Source organism: Crotalus tigris, unplaced genomic scaffold (assembly GCF_016545835.1).
Source record: "Crotalus tigris isolate CLP2741 ecotype Arizona unplaced genomic scaffold, ASM1654583v1 scf7180000018504.2861643, whole genome shotgun sequence".
Taxonomy (NCBI): domain Eukaryota; kingdom Metazoa; phylum Chordata; class Lepidosauria; order Squamata; family Viperidae; genus Crotalus; species Crotalus tigris.
This window is the reverse complement of record NW_024097043.1, coordinates 1,981,953-2,004,617: the sequence shown is the minus strand read 5'-3', so window position 1 is coordinate 2,004,617 and position 22,665 is coordinate 1,981,953. Positions and strand designations below refer to the sequence as shown.

Below are 22,665 nucleotides of genomic sequence, written 5' to 3'. Positions count from 1 at the left end.
ATTATGTCATTTTGTTATAACTTTGTGGACTTTCTCTTCAATTTACTCCTTCCTTTAATACAGTAAAGTAATAGAGTAAAGTACAATAGTATAGTAATACAGTAAAGATACCTGAACATTTCATCTGCTTAGTATTTTTGGAATCTGCTTTAACATAAATATTGACTTGCAAGGTAATTGCTAGTCTACATTTAAAAATTAATTTCCATCTACTTTCAAGACAGATTTAACTTGCTATATATATTATCTTGATTATTATTAGCATTGAATAATTTGGACTTAACAAACTTCCAGAGAAGCAATGGCAAACTTGGAATTTAGAATTTCTCTCTGAACAAAAAGAATCATCCCCAAACACTCCAAGCAACAGTTCTCCATGATGAAACTATAAGATAGTGGTCTCTGACAAATTTAGAGTACTGGGTGCTAAAAGTTTGCCCTCTTTGCAAAAGCCACTGTCACTCCCTGTATGGACAGTGGATTAACAAACTTCCTTTTAAAATCATTTCTGGAAATTGTTTGTTAACTGCTTTCTGGATATCAGGATCCTTCAGAACTGCAGGTTTGATTACACTGGATGAATCTTCTTCAATCCTCACCAAAATAAATTTTATTATTTAGAATTTTTGGAGATTTTGAAATTAAATAAAAGAAATCTTCCTCTGGGAAATGCTGTTAATTTGCAAAAATGGTAAGTTGAGACTTTGAAGGTTGGACACAGAGGGAACTAGAAAGAACTTAACATTATAATTAAAGAAGAGATCCATTGATACAGAATGGAGAAAAAGAGTCTAACTTTAGAAAAATTCTCAGAAATTACTCTTAAGATTGTCTGCTCTCATAAATGTGGATTAAAAGAGGTTATGTAAGAGAAAGAAGCTTTACTGGGTAAAACTGAGATTTTGGCTGATTCAAATGTGTATCTATAAATGACAGATCACAACAATGATATGGAAAAAGATGATACACTGGATATACAAATGAAACCAGCTAATGCTTTGTTAACTAATACACAATAAAAAAACAGAAAAGAGTGGCCTTTTATTTTGGATTTAAAGAAGAGACTTGTTAAAGTCTTGAAGGATTTCCTGAAAGAAATAAAGAGCAAATGAAAAAAATCAAGCTCTGGGATACTATTTAAAACAGCACCCCCTTAACCTTTGGGGCACCAGGGACTGGTTCTGCGAGTGAAGTTTTTCCACAGACCATAGGGGATGTGGTTTCATGTGTGCTGCCTGCATCCCACAGATGGGGCTTTGCTTGTTTCTGTGGCCCAGTTTCTGGCATGCCACGGACCAGGGGTTGGGAACCCGAGTTAAAGAGATTAAAAATCAAAGCAAAGGGAAGGAGTGTAAAGTCATTTTATTTGGTGAAGCTGAAAATATTTATGTTGTTGTTTCTGGTAACAATGACATTTTGCTGAGTAGAGGCATGAAAGATTTGATTATAGATAAGAGAATGGGAAGACGAGATCTTTTTTTAAAATAATACTTTATTGGTTTTCCAGTTTTACATTTGAGTATTTGGAAAGCAAAGTGGTGATCAGGTTGATCAATAGTTCAATAACAAAATCTTTAGTACATATCTCAGGTTACATCATCAAATATTTCTTCTCTATTTCCCTTAATATTTGCTATATCATATTTAAGCTAATAAATTTCTAATTGTATCAAACTCAGTTAAAACTTCATTATCACATTTAACAATATGTTTTTTGCTTATACATATCCATATCCTGTTTTTAATTAAATTACCTAATTTTTAATTTTTAATTGCAGTATTCCAATTTAACCTTTAATATCCATAATATTTAAGTTTCGGGTAGCCCAAATTTCCTTTGTCTCACGACATAAAAGTTATAATATCTAAAATATACATATTACTTACTTAAATATATTCTTATTTTATTTCATAAACATTTTCTATTTCTCGTCCTAGTACATCACCACTTAATAATAGACTATCCTTTGTTATCTCAAGTCCATCATCTATATTGTCTGGGTTAAACAATAATTCAATAATTTCCCTTATTTCCCTAAATCCTCAATATTAAGCCAATTAATCCCTTATTTTTTATTATTTTCCAACAATTTTTAAATCTAATAATCAAATTTCCCCTCATCTCAAAATCTCTCATTAGCCCATTAGTTAAGACTTTAGGATCCTCTCTAATAAATCAAAAGACCCCATTTTTTAAACCTAACTCTAGCTTTCTTTTTATGCCAACCAGGCTTCCATACCAATGCTTTTAGATCATCAGATAGATCTCCCTTTATTCTTGTGCATGTTACTTGAATTAAAGGAGACCATCTAGTTGTCAATTTTCTGGAGGAACTGGCCCATTTATAATCATTCAGTTGTCGCCCTAGTGCAGTGGTTCTCAACCTTTTTAATGCCGCGACCCCCAACTGGTTGTAAGTCGAGGACTACTCAACTGGTGCAGCACCATTTGCAGACTGGGACTTTTGGCGGGCTCGTCAGGGCAGAGACAGCCTGGACAATTCCTATTGGCTTTTGAAAGCCAATAGAATTAGACTCTATTCAAGAGAGTCTATTCTATTGGGTTTCAAAACCCAATAGAATAACAGGGAGTAGCGCAGCTAAGGAAAAGGGGAAAAAAATGGCGGACTGCGTTGTTTGGCGACCCCCGTGAAATGGTTGTTCGACCCCAAATGGGGTCCCGACCCACAGGTTGAGAACCACTGCCCTAGTGGCTCATATCTCCATATTTGGTCTAGTATAGTTGTCTTCAATTCGATCTGGTCTTCTTCTTCCTCAGGTTTCTTCTGGTTTAGGTAGAAAGTCATGTCCAATTTTATAATTGTTAGTTGATTGTCTAAGTTTTCAGTAACCTGTATTTGTTGATCTTTAAAGCTCTTCATCTTGTATTACTTTCTTCCGCTTCTGTTGTCTTTTGGGTTGTAGGTTCTTTAGTTGCTCTGGGTTTTACCTCACACTGGACTTTTCTTCATTCTGAGCCCTTAACCTGTTGTTCAAGGTATAAATTATTGCAGCCTTTTTCTTATTTTCTTCTTGTGATAACACAGGAGCATAAACATCTGACAGTAGTTTGTTAAAAGAACTGTGATTTAATATACAATATGAAACAACAATATCCAGGGAGCATACAAGATAGTCAGTTATATTCAAACAGTTCAAGTGAGCAAAAAATTCCAATGTAATTCTTCTCAGACATAGTCTCTTAAAGGGATACTGTTGAGTCTGTCGCGAAATGGTAAGACACGAGAAGCAGTTGTAGTTCTCAGGAAACCTTTTATTCTTCAGTTCAGCTTACATTGGAATATGGTGGCAATGCCCAAAACTCGCAGCCTCCTTTTATAGGACTTTCTCGGGTCAATGTGTTACTTTTCGCGCGCCAGCACTTGCGCATGCGCACAAGCACTGGCGACAGCCTGTCTGGTCCCGGGCAGCTTGCACCTGCCCGGAACCGCCTGCAATGCCCCGAGCCTGCTTGCAAGGCTCAGGACATAACACCTCTTTCCCCCGGGCTAAAACTACGACTAATGCCATAATAATACACAACCCACTCTTAATACAGTGCTCTGCTCCCCCAATGTTCGGAGTTCCCCCCGTTTCCATTGCCTTAGTGTTTCTACCCTTCTACTGGCTCTGTTTAGCCAATAGTGTTATGTAATCCTCTAAGTACTTAGGAGATTTCCTTGCTCTCTGTGACCTCCTAAGCTCTGGGTGTCTGACAGGTACCCCCTGACTGAGGGGTGACGTGTGCCTGTTCCCCTTGTTATGCCTTGGTGACTCCCAAGGACTGTGCTGCAATGCCTGGCCTGCTTGCTTGCCCACCGGGCTCGTCAGGCCAGGGCTTCTTTCGCTTTGTGACCTGGTTGACCCGCCTAGCTATAGGCTCTCTGGCCCTTCTAAGTGACAGTCACTGTTGGGCATTTCTGTAGAACCTCCTAGGTCCATCCAAGACCTGTCAGGAGGCTGTCTATCCCCTGAATCCCGTTCTGTGTCCGGGCTTGTGTGGGTTTCAGTACTGTACCCAAACTCAGTTGTCCCCTGAGTGTAGTCAGAGGTGTTGTAGTCGGGATTTGGTTCCTCGACCACCTCCCTGTATGTTTGCCCCCTTCTAGGACTAGGGGTAAGGTCAGGCCAACTATGAGGAGTGTGTGCCAGCTCTCTTGCGGGGTATGGTTTATTGGGATGCTCCCGGGTATCCTCCCTGACTGGAGTACTGAGTGGTGTGGATGAGTAGTGATTGTGCCCCCGGGGTAACTCCCTGGCTGGAGTAGGCGTGAATGCCTGATGACTGGTTAAGCTCCTAGAATTCCTGTTTGGAGCACTCGTGGAATTTTGGGATGGTCTGTTTGTGGCTCCCTCATTGGTAATGGGCAGCAGCCCATACCCCTCCCTTTGCCCAAAGGGCTCCCCCTCCCCCTGGAAAAGACCCAGGAGTCTCAGCGGGAAGGTCCCGTCTAGGGCGAAGTTGGTCAATGTGCCGACGCAGGACACGACCGTTGTCCAGGGATACCTCATAGGATAGAGGACCTGTGACCCTGGATATAGATGCGGGGACCCATGTATGACCGGGCCCGTAATTACGAGTCCAAACCGGGGCACCCACAAGAAGTTGCCTAGGTGTCCTGGGGTGTGAGACAGAAGGAGGCAACCGGTCAAGCTTGGTAGTCAGTTTGCGCCCCCAACGAAGTTCAGCTGGGCTTCTCCCTGTAGAAGTGGATGGTGTGGTGCGATAAGAAAGGAGGAAGTCAGCCAACCTGTGATGCCAGTCCCCGTACGTGAGCCTCTTCAAGGCGTCCTTGGTGATGCGAACCATGCGTTCAGCCATACCGTTGGTGGACGGGTGGAAAGGTGCAGAAGTGGCATGACGAATCATGTTAGCCTGCAAGAAAGCTTGGAATTCGGAGGAAGTGAATTGAGGGCCGTTGTCAGACACAATGACGTCTGGGAGCCCGTGTGCAGCAAAAATCCCCCTCAGTACCTGAATAGTCTTTGCAGTGGTGGTGGAAGAGACAGGTACAACCTCAAGCCATTTTGAATGGCTGTCAACGAGGACCAAGAAGAATTGACCCTGAAAGGGCCCAGCGTAGTCAATGTGCACCCTAGACCATGGAGACTGTGTTTCCTCCCATCTATGCACAGGAGCTTGGGGCATTTCAGGGCGTGAGCGTTGACAAAGGTGGCAAGCATGCACCTTAGCTTCTATGTCTTTGTCTACACCTGGCCACCACAAGTGGCTGCGTGCAAGAGCCTTCATTCGTACAATGCCAGGATGACCCTCGTGGAGGGAATCTAAGACCCTAGTCTTCATTGAGGTGGGAATGACAACTCTGCTTCCCCAAAGCAGACAACCCTGAGAGGTGGACAACTCGTTCCTTTTAGACCAGAAACTCTGAAACTCAGGACTAGGACAGTGCTCAGGCCAACCAGACAAAACCCAAGAAAGGACACGTGAAAGTGTGTGATCTGTGCCTGATTCAGCGGCTATATCCCTGGCATTCAGGGGGAACTCGGGCAAGGCTTGAATGGAGAGAATATTGATGGCTGGCGCGGGGTCAGCCTCTATTACCAGCAGGGGTAATCTACTGAGGCCATCAGCATGGCCCATTTCCTTCCCAGGCTTGTGAAGTAGGGAAAAATCATATGCAGACAAAAAGATAGACCACCTGCGCATCCTGGGGGAGATGATTTGGGGAGTTTGTTTACGTGTGGTAAACAGTCCCAACAAAGGCTTATGGTCAGTGAAGCCCGTGAAATGCCTACCATATAAAAAGTCATGGAATTTTTTAATTCCAGCAACAACAGCTAAGGCCTCCCTGTCTATTTGAGCATAGTTGCGCTCAGCTGAAGACAATGTCCTGGAGTAATATGCAACAGGAACCTGAGTTCCATCAGCCCTGAGGTGGCTCAGTACAGCACCCACCCCATAAGGGGAAGCATCACAAGCGATGCACACAGGAAGGGACTCATTGAAGTGAGCAAGTACACTGTTAGAAGTGAGCAAGGCCTTGACCTCATTGAAGGCCTTGACCTCATGTGTTTGTGACCACTGCCACACTGCCACACTGCCTGTTTATCTAATAGCCTGTGAAGAGGCTCAGCTACACTAGCCTTATGTGGAAGAAAGGAATTGTAGAAATTCAGAAGGCCCAGAAAAGCCTGTAGTTCGGCCTTAGACTTTGGCCTAGGGGCTTGCATAATGGCTTTTAGTTTGGATTCAGCAGGATGAATCCCAGCAGCATCAATTTTGAACCCCAAAAACTCAGTAGAAGGTACCCCAATTTTACATTTGTCCTTCTTGAGTTTGAGTCCCGTTTTCCTGAACCTTAATAGGACAGCCCTTAGCCTTTCAGCTAGAATGTGTGTGGAGTCTCCTGCAATTAAGACATCATCAAAATAGGGGCAAACCCCTGGTATACCCCGTAGTGTGTTTTCCATTATGCTTTGGAAAATCCCAGGAGCGACATTTACTCCAAATTGAAGTCTCTTTACCTTGAAAGCCCCTCTGTGGGTCACAATAGTCTGAGCTATAGCAGTGTCATCATCAACAGGCAGCTGTTGATATGCTTGAGCTAGGTCAAGCTTTGCAAAAACGCGCCCCCCCTTGAGGGAGGCCAGGATATGACTGACCACAGGAACAGGATAGGCATGTTGCTGCAATGCCTTATTTAGAGTGCATTTGTAATCAGCACAGATGCGAATGTCCCCATTTGCCTTAAGAGGCGTGACAATGGGGGTCTCCCATGGACTGGAGTCAACTGGTTCTAGAATTCCTTGTTGGATCAGTTTATCCAACTCAGTGTCAATTTTACTCTTTAAAGCAAAAGGGACCCTTCTTGCTTTAATTCTAATGGGAGTGACCGTGGGGTCTAACTTTAACGACACAGGGGGTCCTTTGAATGTGCCCAGCTGGGGGCTGAAAACATCTGCAAATTCTTTGCAGACTTCCTGTAGGTCGAGTGTTTGTAGGCTGTTGAGCCCTGTGACATGTATCCCCAAGGCCTCAAACCACTCGAGTCCTATGAGACTCGTTCGTTCACCCTCTACTACTAGTAGGTCTAGTGGACCCTCAAAATCCTTATACTGTACGTTAAGGGTGGCCTCCCCCTTAACACACACTCTGGAGTTTTGAAAATCCGTTAGCACAATGTCAGAAGGCCTCAACTTGGCCTGGATCCGCTGCCGGAACAAATCTTCCTAAATATGTGCATAGAAATGATCGAAAGTGCAGACCCCGTGTCCAGTTCCATAGTTAATGGAACCCCTTGTAGCTTCACCTTAAGTGACAGCTTTTTCTTAATGGGCTTGTGTGTGCCTGTCCTGTAGATGCTTCTTCGCGAAGCGCAAAACTCCACCCTATTCTGGCTGGGAACCCTGGTACCTTTCAGGCGCAATTCTTCCTGAGGTTGTACCTTCTGACGGCCCAGGCACACAGCTGCAATGTGTCCTTGTTTTCTGCACGCCCGGCAGATAGCGGAGCGGAACTTGCAGTTGGTTCTCCTGTGGCGACCTCCACAACCGATGCACTTGAGGGGAGCTGAAGAGCTTCCTTTCTGGTTCCCTTCCTTCGTGGGGTGGAGACGGTCGACTTCCTCATCCGGATCCTCCTCAAAGTTCCCTTGGACTTCTTCTTGGTGCACGGATGCAACATCTGGACTGTTCCTGATCGGCCGCATGTTCTTGATGGCGCCGCCTGCTGCTTCTTCTGTGGTGACCTCTCTCAAGGCATCTTGGAAGGACAAGACCTCTTTGGCGAAAAGCCTCTGTTGTAACTCTTGATGCCTTAGCCCGCACACGAATCGGTCCCTCAGTCGTTCTTCGAGGTCCTTGAACTCGCAGTGCTTGGCGGCCTTTCTCAATGCGGCAATGTATTCTTTGGCCGATTCTCCGGGTCGTTGATCCCTCTGCTCGAAGGTGTGGCGCCACGCGATGACAGACATCTTAGGCTGGAAGTGCTCCTTCAGTAACTTCTTTAGATCTGCGTAGCTGACAGACTCTAAAGGGACAGATGCTGCGAGGTTCTCCGCGATTTTGAAGGCGTCTTGACCACAGACACACAGCAGGGTGGCAGCCTTCAAGCTATCTTCCCTCACTTGGTTCACCTTGAGGTAGTTTTCCACCCTGGCTACGTAGGACTCCCACCTCTCTGGATGTGAGACGTCGAATTCCGAAAGCCTTCCAATCTTTGCCATTTTCGTATCAGGAAGGGTCTATCAGCCAGCCTACCCCTGAATGCACGCTGGATTGGCGGGTAGCTGCCGAGTCAACACTGTTCCTGCCGCTCCGGACTCACTCGGGTAAGCTTACACCTTCTCTTCTTCGATGTAAGGCATCCCACCTTCGTCGCCAGTGTTGAGTCCGTCGCGAAATGGTAAGACACGAGAAGCAGTTGTAGTTCTCAGGAAACCTTTTATTCTTCAGTTCAGCTTACATTGGAATATGGCGGCAATGCCCAAAACTCGCAGCCTCCTTTTATAGGACTTTCCCAGGTCAATGTGTTACTTTTCGCGTGCCAGCACTTGCGCATGCGCACAAGCACTGGCAACAGCCTGTCTGGTCCCGGGCAGCTTGCACCTGCCCGGAACCGCCTGCAATGCCCCGAGCCTGCTTGCAAGGCTCAGGACATAACAGATACTACCCCCAAATACTCTGCTGACTCATTGTCTATATATCACTTCTGCTGGTCAGCTACCAAATCATAATTACCTTGACAGTTGTGCCAGCCTCAATACCTCCCTCCAGAGGGACTCCCCTCTGTAAAGTTAAGTCCTTTTCTCACTGGTTCTTCCTGAGGCTCTGGAATCAAAATAGGTGCTGAGAGATTGGAAGACCTTAACTTGTCTAAGAAACACTGATGAAATAGTTCTTTCCATTCTGGCGTGTGCACGTACCTTGCATTTTCTATGATCCCTCTGCTTCTGGGTAGCCCTTCCAGTGAATCAAAATTGTATTCCTTTTCTCCACCCCCTAAACTCCAATATTTCTTCCACTTCAAACTCCTCTTCACCTTAGTAATCATTGGGGAGTGGAAATGGAGGCTGCCATGACTACAAAGTGCTTGGGAGTGCCTCCTTCACCAGCAAAGAATGATGAAAGATGGTAGCAATTGCAAATGAAAGGCTACCACATTGATTTGCTGCACAAACTTAAAAGAGCCCACAAACTTTGTTTGTATCTTCTTCTAGGTTTTGGGAAAAGTTAAAAATGTTATGACCAGCCATACGTTGCCCTCTCCACAATTGTCAGCCCTTCTTATCAATGAGCATTTACTGAGCTTGGTCTAGCTGCTCTTTCAACAATGTTTGAGCAGTGAGTCGCTCATGTAAAAAATCAATGGCCCCAAGGATGAGACCCTGTTTAGAGGATGTCTCTCATACAACGATTTAAAAAATGTCATCACAATTGATTTTTGTATTCAATTATTATATGCAAATTCGGCAATGGTAGTAATGAAAGCCAATTATTCTGGCTGTATGTACAATAACATTTTAAATACTGTTGCAACATCAGATTAGTTATCTTCGCTTTTCCATTTGTAGCAGAGTGATGGGCTGATGACAGGCTACAGGTAGTCCTTGACTTACAACCACAATTGAGCTCAAAATTTAGGTAGCTAAGTGAGAAATTTGTTAAGTGAGTTTTGCCTCATTTTACAATTTTTCTTGCCGCGTTTATTAAATGAATCACTGCAATTGGTGATTAGTAGTAGTAACACGGTTCTTAAGTGAATCTGATTTTCCCATTGACTTTGTCAGAAGGTCACAAAAATTGATCACATGATCTTGGGATACTGCAACTGTCATAAACATGAACCAGTTGTCAAGCATCCGAATCACATGACCATGGGGATGCTGCAATGGTCATAAGTGTGAAAAATGGTCATATGTCACTTTTTTCAGTGATGTTGTAACGTTGAACAGTCACTAAATGAACTGTTGTAAGTCGAGGGCTGCCTATAATCGGGCCTTCAAAAATTGGAACAATGTTTTCCAGAATCTGGAAGTAAATTGATGTATGTGATCAGAAACTAATCTGAAAACTATTCCTCTATAATGAAAGACATGAGCCAAAAAAAGGTGAGCTGTTTCCCTTGATGTTGGCAAATGCTTGCAAGGGATGAAATGTGCCAACTTGGTGGGAAAGATCTATGACCACCAATATAGGTGTATAACCCTCCACTGTTGGTAAGTCTATTATAAAGTCAATTTACATGTCAATTTACACTGCATGCTAAGGCTAGGAGGGGCTGCTCCTAGGGGCTGTAAAAATCCTGCCAGCCTCCCATGTAGGGACTCTAAAGTCCTGCCAGCCTCCTTTATATCTGGCAGGAAGCTACATAGTCTTTGACGCTAGCTTCCATCCTAGGCCACCAAAAGTCTCTGAGCTTTCTGTGCAAGGTCTTTAATATCCTTCTATGTTGTGCCATCTCACTGTCATAGCATAATTGCAGCACTTCTTCCCTTAAAGTTACTGGCAAAAGGTCCTGCCCTTATGCAGCAGCACTTCCCTCTTCCACTGAAAAAGATGACACTGTACTTTGCTGGGTGTCCTAAAGGAATCCATTCAGTACCACAATAACAGTCTTGCTGCTGCTGAGTCTTCATTCTGGCGAACTGCCCCAACATTTCTCAGGCAATATTTGCATGCCTGACCAAAGTTACAAGGTTGAAAAAACTTGATGTGGGTTTGTGCTGAACCTGTGAATACCTAGGCTTGAGACAGAGCTTATGGCAACAAATTATGCTGTCCTGAACATAGCAATATAAAGGTCAAAGTGAGAGAAAAACTGGCTCCACCTCAGGAAGCCTAGAGAATACAGGTTGAGAGTTTGCAATATCTCCAAATTCATGTGGTCAGTCCAGATTTCCACTAGTAAAGAAGCAATCTTCCATTGCCCAAAAGCTACCTTTAAAGCTAAGCAACTCCATGTTAATGATTTCATAATATTTTTATAGGGGTGCTAATGCTCTGGAGTAAAAGATGAAATCTATTAATTACCTCTCTTCATCCACTTGCAAGAGAATAGCTCTCAAAGAAATGTCCGATGCATCTGTCTGAATGTTAAATTGCTTTGGAGGGTCAGGATGGTCAAGAAGGGCCTAGGAAGTTCTAGCTCTTCAATTGCTGACTGTTCCCTTTCTGTCCATGCAAACCTAGCTTTCTTTTCAACAACTACATGAGAGGCTTAATGCTGTAGGTAAAGTTAGGAATGAACTGCCTGTAACATTTGACAATTGCTGGAGAGATCCTCACAAAATCATACAGCAGGTACCTTGCAGAAGTACTCAGAAAAACACACAGATTGAGAGTATTATGCAGAACCCAGATGATAGAGCAATGAAAGTTCGGGGTGAGGGTCTCAAACATCCACAATGTACAATAGAGATGCTACAGTAAATGATGCTTTTTCATTTCAGTTTAATCGTCATAATGGTGGTTGGGCTGTTAATATTCTGGAAATATATCCTGGGAGAAATAATTTACTTCGAAACACATAATCACATTTCGCTCAGTTCCTATAAAATGCCTTCCATGCTTGTTTTTCAAGAAATAATTGTAATTTTCTGGACTGTTCTCTGCAGCATTGAAATCACAAATGAATCCAACATGAGGCACCTTGCAGACGTAATCAGGAAAAACCAGAGATTGAGATGTTTATTCCTGGCAATGAAGAACTTAAATGACAAAACAATGGAAATCCTGTGTGAGGGCCTCAAACATCCACAATGTACAATAGAGAGGCTACAGTAAGTGATGCTTTTTCATTTCAATTTGGTTGTCATAATGGTTGTTGCTGTTAATATTCTGGAAATATATCCTGGGAGAAACAATTTACTTTGAAACACATAATCACATTATCTTCAGTTCCTATAAAGTGCCTTCATGCTTGTTTTTCAAGAAATATAATTGTAATTTTCTGGACTATTCTTTGCAGGATTGATGGAGAGATCGCAAATGAATCCAACATGAGGCATCTTGCAGACGTATTCAGTAAAAACCAGAGATTGAGAGACTTATTACTTTCAATAAATAACTTAAATGACAATACAATGGAAGTCCTGTGTGACGGCCTCAAACATCCTCAATGTATAATAGAGACGCTACTGTAAGTGATGCTATTTCATTTCAGTTTGATCGGTGTAATGGTCCTTTCATGAATAATATTCTGGAAATATATCCTGGGAGAAACAATTAAATTGGAAACACATAATCACATTTCCCTCAGTTCCTATAAAAGCCCTTCCATGTTTGTTTTTCAAAAAATTATTGTAATTTTTTGGACTCTTCTCGGCAGGCTTTGTGGCGAGAACACAAATGAATCTTATATGAAGCATCTTACAGAAGTATTCAGGAAAAACCAGAGTTTGAGAGAATTATGCTTGTTCCTAAAGAACCCAGATGACAGAGCAATCAAAGTCCTGTGTGAGGGCCTCAAATATCCACAATGTACAATAGAGGGACTGAAGTAAGTTATGCTTTTTCATTTCAATTTGACACGCGAAAGAATCCCTTGATGGATAACATTATGGAAATATATACTGAGAGAAAAAGTTCAGTTGGAAACACATAATCATATTTCTTTCAATTCCTGTAAAATGCCTTTTTCCTTGTTTTACAAGGAATAATTGTAATTTTTTGGACTGTTCTCTGCAGGCTTGGTGGTGAGATCACAAATGAATCCTACACAAGGCATCTTGTAGAAGTATTCAGGGAAAACCAGAGATTGAGACAATTAGCCTTGTCTCTAAACAATCCAGATAACAGAGCAATGGAAGTCCTGTTTGAGGGCCTCCAACATCCAGAATGCTCAATAGAGATGCTACTGTAAGTGATGATATTTCATTTCTGTTTAATCGGCATAATGGTGCCTTGCCTATTAATATTCTGGAAATGTATCCTGAGAATCACAGTAGAGTTGGAAACACATAATCACATTTCTTCCAGTTCCTATAAAATGCCTTGTATGCCTTTTTTCAAGAAATAGTTATAATTTTTCGGACTGTTCTCTGCAGGCTTGATGGAGAGATCGCAAATGAATCCTATGTGAGATATCTTACACAAGTATTTGGGAAAAACCAGAGATTGAGAGAGTTGTTCTTGTCCCTCAAAAACCCCGATGACCCAGCAATGGAAGTCTTGTTTGAGGACCTCGAACATCCAGAATGCTCAATAGAGGTGCTACAGTAAGTGATGATATTTCATTTCTGTTTAATCGGCATACTGGTGCCTTGCCTATTAATATTCTGGAAATATATCCTGAGAATCACAGTAGAGTTGGAAACACATAATCACATTTCTTCCAATTCCTATAAAATGCCTTGTATGCCTTTTTTCAAGAAATAATTGTAATTTTTCGGACTGTTCTCTGCAGGCTTGATGGAGAGATCGCAAATGAATCCTATGTGGGATATCTTACACAAGTATTCAGGAAAAAACAGAGATTGAGAGGGTTGTTCTTGTCCCTCAAAAACCCCAATGACCCAGCAATGGAAATCCTGTGTGAGAGCCTCAAACATCCACAATGTACAATAGAGAGGCTAGAGTAAGTGATGCTATTTCATTTCAGTTTGACTGGTGTAATGGTCCTTTCATGAGTAATATTCTGGAAATATATCCTGGGAGAAACAATTAAATTGGAAACACATAATCACATTTCCCTCAGTTCCTATAAAAGCCCTTCCATGTTTGTTTTTCAAAAAATTATTGTAATTTTTTGGACTCTTCTCGGCAGGCTTTGTGGCGAGAACACAAATGAATCTTATATGAAGCATCTTACAGAAGTATTCAGGAAAAACCAGAGTTTGAGAGAATTATGCTTGTTCCTAAAGAACCCAGATGACAGAGCAATCAAAGTCCTGTGTGAGGGCCTCAAATATCCACAATGTACAATAGAGGGACTGAAGTAAGTTATGCTTTTTCATTTCAATTTGACACGCGAAAGAATCCCTTGATGGATAACATTATGGAAATATATACTGAGAGAAAAAGTTCAGTTGGAAACACATAATCATATTTCTTTCAATTCCTGTAAAATGCCTTTTTCCTTGTTTTACAAGGAATAATTGTAATTTTTTGGACTGTTCTCTGCAGGCTTGGTGGTGAGATCACAAATGAATCCTACACAAGGCATCTTGTAGAAGTATTCAGGGAAAACCAGAGATTGAGACAATTAGCCTTGTCTCTAAACAATCCAGATAACAGAGCAATGGAAGTCCTGTTTGAGGGCCTCCAACATCCAGAATGCTCAATAGAGATGCTACTGTAAGTGATGATATTTCATTTCTGTTTAATCGGCATAATGGTGCCTTGCCTATTAATATTCTGGAAATGTATCCTGAGAATCACAGTAGAGTTGGAAACACATAATCACATTTCTTCCAGTTCCTATAAAATGCCTTGTATGCCTTTTTTCAAGAAATAGTTATAATTTTTCGGACTGTTCTCTGCAGGCTTGATGGAGAGATCGCAAATGAATCCTATGTGAGATATCTTACACAAGTATTTGGGAAAAACCAGAGATTGAGAGAGTTGTTCTTGTCCCTCAAAAACCCCGATGACCCAGCAATGGAAGTCTTGTTTGAGGACCTCGAACATCCAGAATGCTCAATAGAGGTGCTACAGTAAGTGATGATATTTCATTTCTGTTTAATCGGCATACTGGTGCCTTGCCTATTAATATTCTGGAAATATATCCTGAGAATCACAGTAGAGTTGGAAACACATAATCACATTTCTTCCAATTCCTATAAAATGCCTTGTATGCCTTTTTTCAAGAAATAATTGTAATTTTTCGGACTGTTCTCTGCAGGCTTGATGGAGAGATCGCAAATGAATCCTATGTGGGATATCTTACACAAGTATTCAGGAAAAAACAGAGATTGAGAGGGTTGTTCTTGTCCCTCAAAAACCCCAATGACCCAGCAATGGAAATCCTGTGTGAGAGCCTCAAACATCCACAATGTACAATAGAGAGGCTAGAGTAAGTGATGCTATTTCATTTCAGTTTGACTGGTGTAATGGTCCTTTCATGAGTAATATTCTGGAAATACATCCTGGGAGAAACAATTCAATTGGAAACACATAATCACATTTCCCTCAGTTCCTATAAAAGCCCTTCCATGTTTGTTTTTCAAAAAAATATTGTAATTTTTTGGACTCTTCTCGGCAGGCTTTTTGACGAGAACACAAATGAATCTTATATGAGGCATCTTACAGAAGTATTCAGGAAAAACCAGAGTTTGAGAGAATTATGCTTGTTCCTAAAGAACCCAGATGACAGAGCAATCAAAGTCCTGTGTGAGGGCCTCAAACATCCACAATGTACAATAGAGGGACTGAAGTAAGTTATGCTTTTTCATTTCAGTTTGACCCTCGAAAGAATCCTTTGATGGGTAATATTATGGAAATATATACTGAGAGAAACAGTTCAATTGGAAACACATAATCATATTTCTTTCAGTTCTTATAAAATGCCTTATTCCTTGTTTTACAAGGAATAATTGTAAATTTTTGGACTGTTCTCTGCAGGCTTGGTGGTGAGATCACAAATGAATCCTACACAAGGCATCTTGCAGAAGCATTCAGGGAAAACCAGAGATTGAGACAATTATGCTTGTCTCTAAAGAACCCAAATGACAGAGCAATGGAAGTCCTGTTTGAGGGCCTCCAACATCCAGAATGCTCAATAGAGATGCTACAGTAAGTGATGATATTTCATTTCTCTTTAATCAGCATAATGGTGCTTTGACTATTAATATTCTGGAAATGTATCCTGAGAATCACAGTATAGTTGGAAACACATAATCACATTTCTTCCAGTTCCTATAAAATGCTTTGTGTTATGTATTAACCTAGTTTCATAAGGACTATTATAAACAGTTAATTAGATGTTCAGTTCAAATCCTTTTGCAAGCCTGTGTTTTAGGTGGGAATGTATGCTTTAAAATCATTAGCTGCCACCTAGTGGCGGTCCGTATAAATATGAGTCAAGCGGCTGTTAGAGCTGCTTCTGTGTTGATTGAATAAAGAAACTGTTATTTTCACTCCCGTCTCTTCAATGCCTCGCCGATCCCGATATACTCACCGATCTGAGTATACAACAGTGGCGACGAAGGTGGGATATGCTGCTAAGGAAGAAAGAGCTGGAGGACTAAGAGGTAATAGTCACTAAGGGGTAAGACCAGGCATCAGAGCCCTGGTAGGAACAGCGTTCCCCCCTTCTGCCTGCCAGCCAGCAATGCTAGAGGCATCACTTTCCTAAGGGATACGTCCCTAGGACTCGCACAGAAGCCCTTAGCAGCATAAGGCACTGGAGACGCAATAACAGCCAGCTATGGCCAAAGTTGGCAAGCTATCCAAATTCGACGTAGCGCACCCTGAACAATGGAGTTCGTATGTCTCCAGGGTTGAAAACTACCTGAGAGCGAACCAGGTCAGGGAAGACGGTCTCAAGGCAGCAACGTTGCTGTGCGTTTGCAGGCAACTTTTGATATAGCAGAGAATCTAGTCGTTCCTGCTACGTTGGAGTCAGTTACCTTTGCTGAATTGAAAAGAAGACTCAAAGAACATTTCAAACCATGACTGTCCATCATCGCATGGAAACACACATTTGAGCAAAGAGAACAACAGCCCGGGAGTCCGCGGCTGAATTTGTGGCTGCCCTGCGACAGGCGTCCAGGCTCTGCGAATTTCTAGATTTAGAGGATCGGCTCAGGGACTGACTAGTGTGTGGCCTGAGAAGCAGAGAATTACAGCAGAGGCTGTTTGCTAAGGAGACCTTGACGTTCCAGGATGCACTAAAAGAAGTGATGGTAGAAGAGGCTGCAGGTGGAGCCGTCAAGGCTTTACAACCTTCGAAGAATTCCTTCAGCCAGATGGCCGTTCATCATGAAGATTCAGAGAGAGCAGATGACCCAGTCGAGGACATTGAGATTGATCAGGTGCAAAAGCTTCCAGGAAGAAGGCAGCGGCCACTTGACAAGGCAGCCTTCTTCCCTAGCTGTCTTGGATGCAGAGGACGACACCAGTGCTCAGAATGCAGGTTTCATACGGCTGTATGCCGAGCATGTGGCAAACAGGGCCACATCACTATCATCTGTAATGGTTGCCAGGGAATCTCCACCTGAAGACTTTCCCAGAAGAGGTAATGGGCCCCCGGGGCAAAACAGAGTAGGATATTGCTCCGGAAGGAGGAGCATCCTCAGAACTGCAGCCTATCGCCTCCTAAAAGAAAAGCTTAGACTAAAAGTCAAGCTACAAGGGGTTCCATGCTCAATGGAACTGGACACTGGGTCAGCTGTTTTTATAATGTCCTGTAGGACTTTTAATTACTTCTGCAGACATGGTGGGAAATGAGTTAGACTCAAGCTGTCAAATTTAATATTGACAGATTTTCAAAATTCCCAATAGCAGTTAAAGGCGAAGCTATGTTAAAAGTAAAGTTCAAAGAGTTTGAGGGTCCCCTCAACATCGTGATAATCGAAGGCCAGCGCACAAGCCTGATTGGCCTAGACTGGTTTGATGCCCTGGGCATCCATGTGACTGGCATCAACAGAACCCAAACAGCGGATTTGGCAGCTATCTGAAAGGAATTTACTGATGTATTCAGCCCCAGCATAGGAAAATACAAAGGAGCACCAATTGCTCTCCACCTTGATCCAACTGTAACCCCTATCCGGGTAAAGCCTCGTAGAGTGCCTTTCGCCCTTAAACCCAAGATAGATGCAGAGTTAGACAAGCTCGTTCAACAGGGAGTATTGCAACCTGTTGATAGCAGGGAGTATTGCAACCTGTTGATAGTCACATCGGCTAAACCTAATGGAGAGGTGCGCATCTGCACTGAATATAAGTGTACTATTAATAAGGCACTTCAGCAGCATGCGTATCCAGTACCTGTAGTTAGCTACATCCTGGCATCATTACAGGGGGGTCGCTTATTCGCAAAGCTGGACCTTGCACAGGCATATCAGCAACCGCCTGTGGATGATGCCACTGCTGAGGCATAAACAATAGTTACCCACAGAGGGGCATTCAGGGTTCGTCGCCTGCAGTTTGGGGTCAGTGTAGCCCCAGGGCTCTTTCAGAGCATGATGGAACACATGCTGAAAAATATTCCAGGTGTGTGTCCTTATTTTGACGACGTTCAGCAGAAATATTAGCAGAATGTCTAAAAGCTGTTCTTCAGTGCTTTCACGAAGCGGGGCTGAAGCTCAAAAGAGACAAATGTCAAATTGGAGTGAACTCCATAGAGTTTCTTAGTTTCAGGATTGATACTGCCGGTATACACCCCACTGAATCAAAGTTTAAGGCTATTTTTTTTTTTAAAAAAAACAACCTTTTTATTAATTTTCCAATGTTACAATTATATCTTTGAAAAGCAACATGTGTCTGAGTTACAATAATTCCATTACATACAAGTATTAATACAAATCTCCAATATTACAGCCAATATTTCCTCTTTTTTCCCTTAATACATACTGTCTCTTGTTTAAATTAGTATACTTCTTATTCTATCCATCAGCTACTTAATAGCTTTCTTACATTTATCAATCATTTTATATATCTTATTTATTTTAACATTCCATCTTTTGGACCATCAATAACCTTATGAATTTTCCCAGCTTTAATTTTGCGTTATTTAAATTAAATGTTTAATATTTATCATTTCCAAATTTTTAGATGACCCCAATTCCCTTTGTCACAACTCCCCCCAACATCTAGTGTTCCGGATACATATCTTATCTATCTCATTTCTATATCAACAGATTAGTAATACAATATAATATTCTTATTTTCATTATAATTTCCAAATATTATAGATTCAATAACCAAAATTTCTCCTGTTTCAGCATTCTTTCTTATATCCATTTTCTTATATTTAAGCTTATAATTTTTATTCTTATCACTACATCAAGGTATGTTAATTACATTATATCACTCTTAACATATATATGTCTTAATCATCTTTATCCTTTATAAACAACTCAATATTTCAATTTAACTGTTGATATTTATGCATCTAGGTTTTAATTAGCCAACATTTTTCTTTATCTTCACATCATAACAATATCTCGTATTCAAAATACGGGCCTTGTCTATTTAAGTATATTTTATTTTAAACCTCCTAAATATCCCCACACTCCATTCTTCTTCAATCTTATTCTGGCTTTTTTTCTTTGCCAAATCATCTTCCATGTCCTTGCTTCAGGGTCCTCAAGAATTTCTTCTATTATTGTATATATTATGTCATATTGAGATGACCATCCAGTCGCCATTTTTGGAAGGCTGAGGGGTCTGGCAGGACTACCAGATCGTCTCTTTATTTTCTCCTCCTGACGTAGTTGTCCTGAACTGTTTATCTTTTCTTTCATCTGTTTCTCTTCTTGATCTTCAAATTCCTTCTGATTTATATAGCAGGTTTTTTCCTCCATCCATGTTGTCAGATTTTTGTATGAATTTTCTATTGTCTGTACTTGTTGGGCAGTTAGGTCTTCTGTCATAATATTTAATTGTTCTATTTTTTCTGTTGTATTCTGTATAGATAGGTTTTTAGTTATAGTCAAAGTTTGGGTTTGCGACGCTTTCTGGTTTTTTCCTGAAAGCTCTTATTTCATCGCCAGTTTTAAGAAGAGTTTGATAAGCTTGGTAAGTTATTTTCAACATAGCAAAAATTTGTTTTTGCATTTCTTCCATAAGAAAACTCTGTTCCTGGTCTTCCATAGTAATGGGTTGAATTGAAAACTTTCACAGTCCCCCCCCCCAATAAATAAGAAACAGAGCTAAAACTCTCACAGCTGGTGTTCAAGGTTACTACATGAATCTTATCTTGTTTTCTAAACTGTCAGCCAAGTCTTTTTTCTTTAAGAATAATAAATTGCAATTTCAGGTTTAGCCACAAGATTTCACCCCACTGTTTAAGGAATTCCTTTAAATCTCAAAGTTATTGTAATCATTTCGGGGGGGTTTTCTTCTATTTTAAGAGGAAAAACCCAGACTTTTGAATGAAAATAAAAAGTAAAAAGTAGATAATCAAAAATCTTTTAATCCACTAGCTTTAGGAAATAAAGTTCCAGTTGGGATCCAATTATTTCTTCAACGTTTTCAAAAAAAAGCTCCCCTGTGTATTCAATTGCCGCTGTTCCTGGAGGGAGGGCTAAGATCCCCCTTCCCTCTCCACAGGGGGGAAAGTACTTTAGCAGCTTGAATAGGTGCAAAAAAGTCCTTTCCATGCTGCTTTGAAGTTGCCAGATGGTGAGTGTGACTTTGGCTGTCTGCAGCCTAGGGACAAGCCATATTTCTATGGCCGGTCCTTTCGTCCGCTGGTTTGGAGGGATTGCTAGCTCTAACGAGAGAGTTGCTGCTCTCCTGCGATCCAGCGAACACCTCTCCTTGCTAGTCGCCTCTTCAGGGTGATTTTCGGCCCTTTTCAGAGCCCCCCAGAGGTGCGAAACTGAACAAGGGAGAGAGAAAGTCTCCCAGCCGTCCATGGTGGCCAGCTGGCAAACCGGAAGTCAAAGCTTAAGGCTATTCTGCAGGGTCCCTGAGCCAAGCCAAGGGGGAGCTGCAAGCATTTTTAGGATTACTAAATTTTTACTATGCATTCCTTCCTCACAAGACTGCATTAGCCTCCTGGAAAAAAGGGCACCATGGCAGTGGACTAGCGCCCACAAAAATAGTTTCAAACCAGTCAAATCACTGCTGTCTTCAGACTCTGTGTTAACACATTTTAACGAAAAACTACCTATCAGTATTGCATGTGATGCTTCATCATACGGGATAGGAGCAGTTTTGAGCCATTTAGCTCCCATAGCATATTATTCAAGGACACTTTCCCCTGCAGAAAGAAATTACGCTCAAATTGATAAGGAGGCATTAGCCACAGTAGCTGGAATTAAGAAATTCCACGATTTCCTTTATGATCTCCCATTTACGGTCTTTACAGACCACAAGCCTCTTCTAGGTCTGTTTACTGCAGACAAGCAGACCCCTCAGATCTTTTCTCCAAGGATGCTGAGGTGGTCATTTATGGTAGCCAACAATTATAGGCTAGTCCATAAGCCTGGCAAGGAAATGGGCCATGCTGACGCACTCAGCAGGTTGCCCCTGCCTAATTCAGAACCAGACCCCGCACCTGCTGCACGCATCCTATCAATTCAGGATCTGCCAGAATCTCCCCTTCATGCAGATGATGTGGCTGTTGAAACAGCCACTGACAAAACATTCAGTCGTGTTTTGAACTGGGTGCTGAGGGGGTGGCCAGCAACCAGTCCTGGGACAGAATTTCACAGCTTCATCAGAAAACAAGATGAGCTATCTGCATACAAGGGATGCATTCTATGGGGAAGCAGGGTTATAGTCCCACGCACTTTAAGAGAAAGGGTCTTAGAATCTCTGCATGAGGGACACCCTGGAATAGTCAGGATGAAGGCACTCGTGAGAAGCTACCTGTGATGGCCAGGCTTGGATAAGGAGATAGAGGGTCAAGTTAAAGGATGCCAGGTTTGCCAGCAGACCAGACCTGAGATGTCTCAAGCCCCAATACATCGCTGGGAGACCACGCAAACCCCCTGGTCTAGGATTCATATAGACTGTGCTGGACCCTTTCAAGGACAGGTGTTCCTCATTGTAGTGGACAGTTACTCCAAGTGGCTTGAGGTAGCACCTGTCCCTTCTATGACTACTGCCAGGACCATCCAGGAACTGCGCAGAATCTTTGCCACACATGACTTACCTGATGTAATAGTATCAGATAACAGGGCACAATTTACTGCTGCTGAATTTCAGTCCTTCTTAAGGACTAACATGATTAGACATGCTACCTCCGCCCACTTTCACCCAGCCTCTAATGGTCAAGTGGAAAGGATGGTCAGGATGACCAAGGAAGTGCTTAAAAAGATCATGTTGGGTGATTGGCATCATCGGCAGACTTTTTGCTCTGCCAACACACAACTCCATGCACTTCAATGGGCCATAGCCCAGAGGAACTGAGATGGGAACATCGGCTGACTACGAAGCTGGACTGTCTCCATCTGGACCGAGTTGCAACAGAGACAGGATAGCCTATGGATGACCAAGTTTGGGAAGGAACTACGGTTGAGGGGCGCCGTGGGTGGTAGCTGTGATTTGCAAGTATCAGGACCACTGTCATAAGGCGTGGTCCTGGAAGACGGGCATGTTTTGTGCCACCACATCAACCAACTGCGTCGGCGGCAGGCTAATCATACCCTGGCCGCCGACCAAGAGGAGAGCCGGGAGCTGCCTGACAGCTGCGGCGCGTTTGAGTCTCCTGGGGCTAGAGAGACTCACAGAGACATGCAGGACGACTCAATCTTAGTTGAGTTGCAGGGACCATGCCCACAGAACAGAACTTGTTTGCGGACTTGTCTCACAGTCTTTTTGGGACTGGTCCACTCACAGACATGTGCACCGGTCTCCCCGGCCAGATGAGCCGAAGAGAGACTGGTCTACCTGGCCCGATCAGCCAAAAAGATAGTCAGCTGAGGGTAGACCGGGAACCGCAGGCAGAGATACGGCGATCAGAGCAGTCGCGGAAGCCGCCTGCCTATCTACAAGATTATGTACATTTTCTGGATATGTGATTTATAAGGACTGTTCTAAACAGTTAATTAGATGTTCAGTTCAATTCCTTAACTGTTTGTTGTATATTGCAAG

The 22,665-nt window shown here is 42.4% G+C and overlaps 1 protein-coding gene across 3 annotated transcripts in view; it reads left to right on the top strand.

The window, feature by feature from the left end:
• Positions 1–22,665, top strand: part of LOC120312469 (NACHT, LRR and PYD domains-containing protein 12-like) — a 74,610-nt gene that overhangs the window by 17,224 nt on the left and 34,721 nt on the right. For all 3 annotated transcript variants that reach the window (XM_039353233.1, XM_039353231.1, XM_039353230.1), the window contains exons 7-18: positions 11,577–11,741; positions 11,930–12,100; positions 12,290–12,460; positions 12,649–12,819; positions 13,008–13,178; positions 13,367–13,537; positions 13,727–13,897; positions 14,086–14,256; positions 14,445–14,615; positions 14,804–14,974; positions 15,164–15,334; positions 15,523–15,693. In XM_039353233.1, the coding sequence (XP_039209167.1) occupies positions 11,577–11,741; positions 11,930–12,100; positions 12,290–12,460; positions 12,649–12,819; positions 13,008–13,178; positions 13,367–13,537; positions 13,727–13,897; positions 14,086–14,256; positions 14,445–14,615; positions 14,804–14,974; positions 15,164–15,334; positions 15,523–15,693 (2,046 nt within the window). The remainder of the gene's footprint in view (positions 1–11,576; positions 11,742–11,929; positions 12,101–12,289; positions 12,461–12,648; positions 12,820–13,007; positions 13,179–13,366; positions 13,538–13,726; positions 13,898–14,085; positions 14,257–14,444; positions 14,616–14,803; positions 14,975–15,163; positions 15,335–15,522; positions 15,694–22,665) is intronic.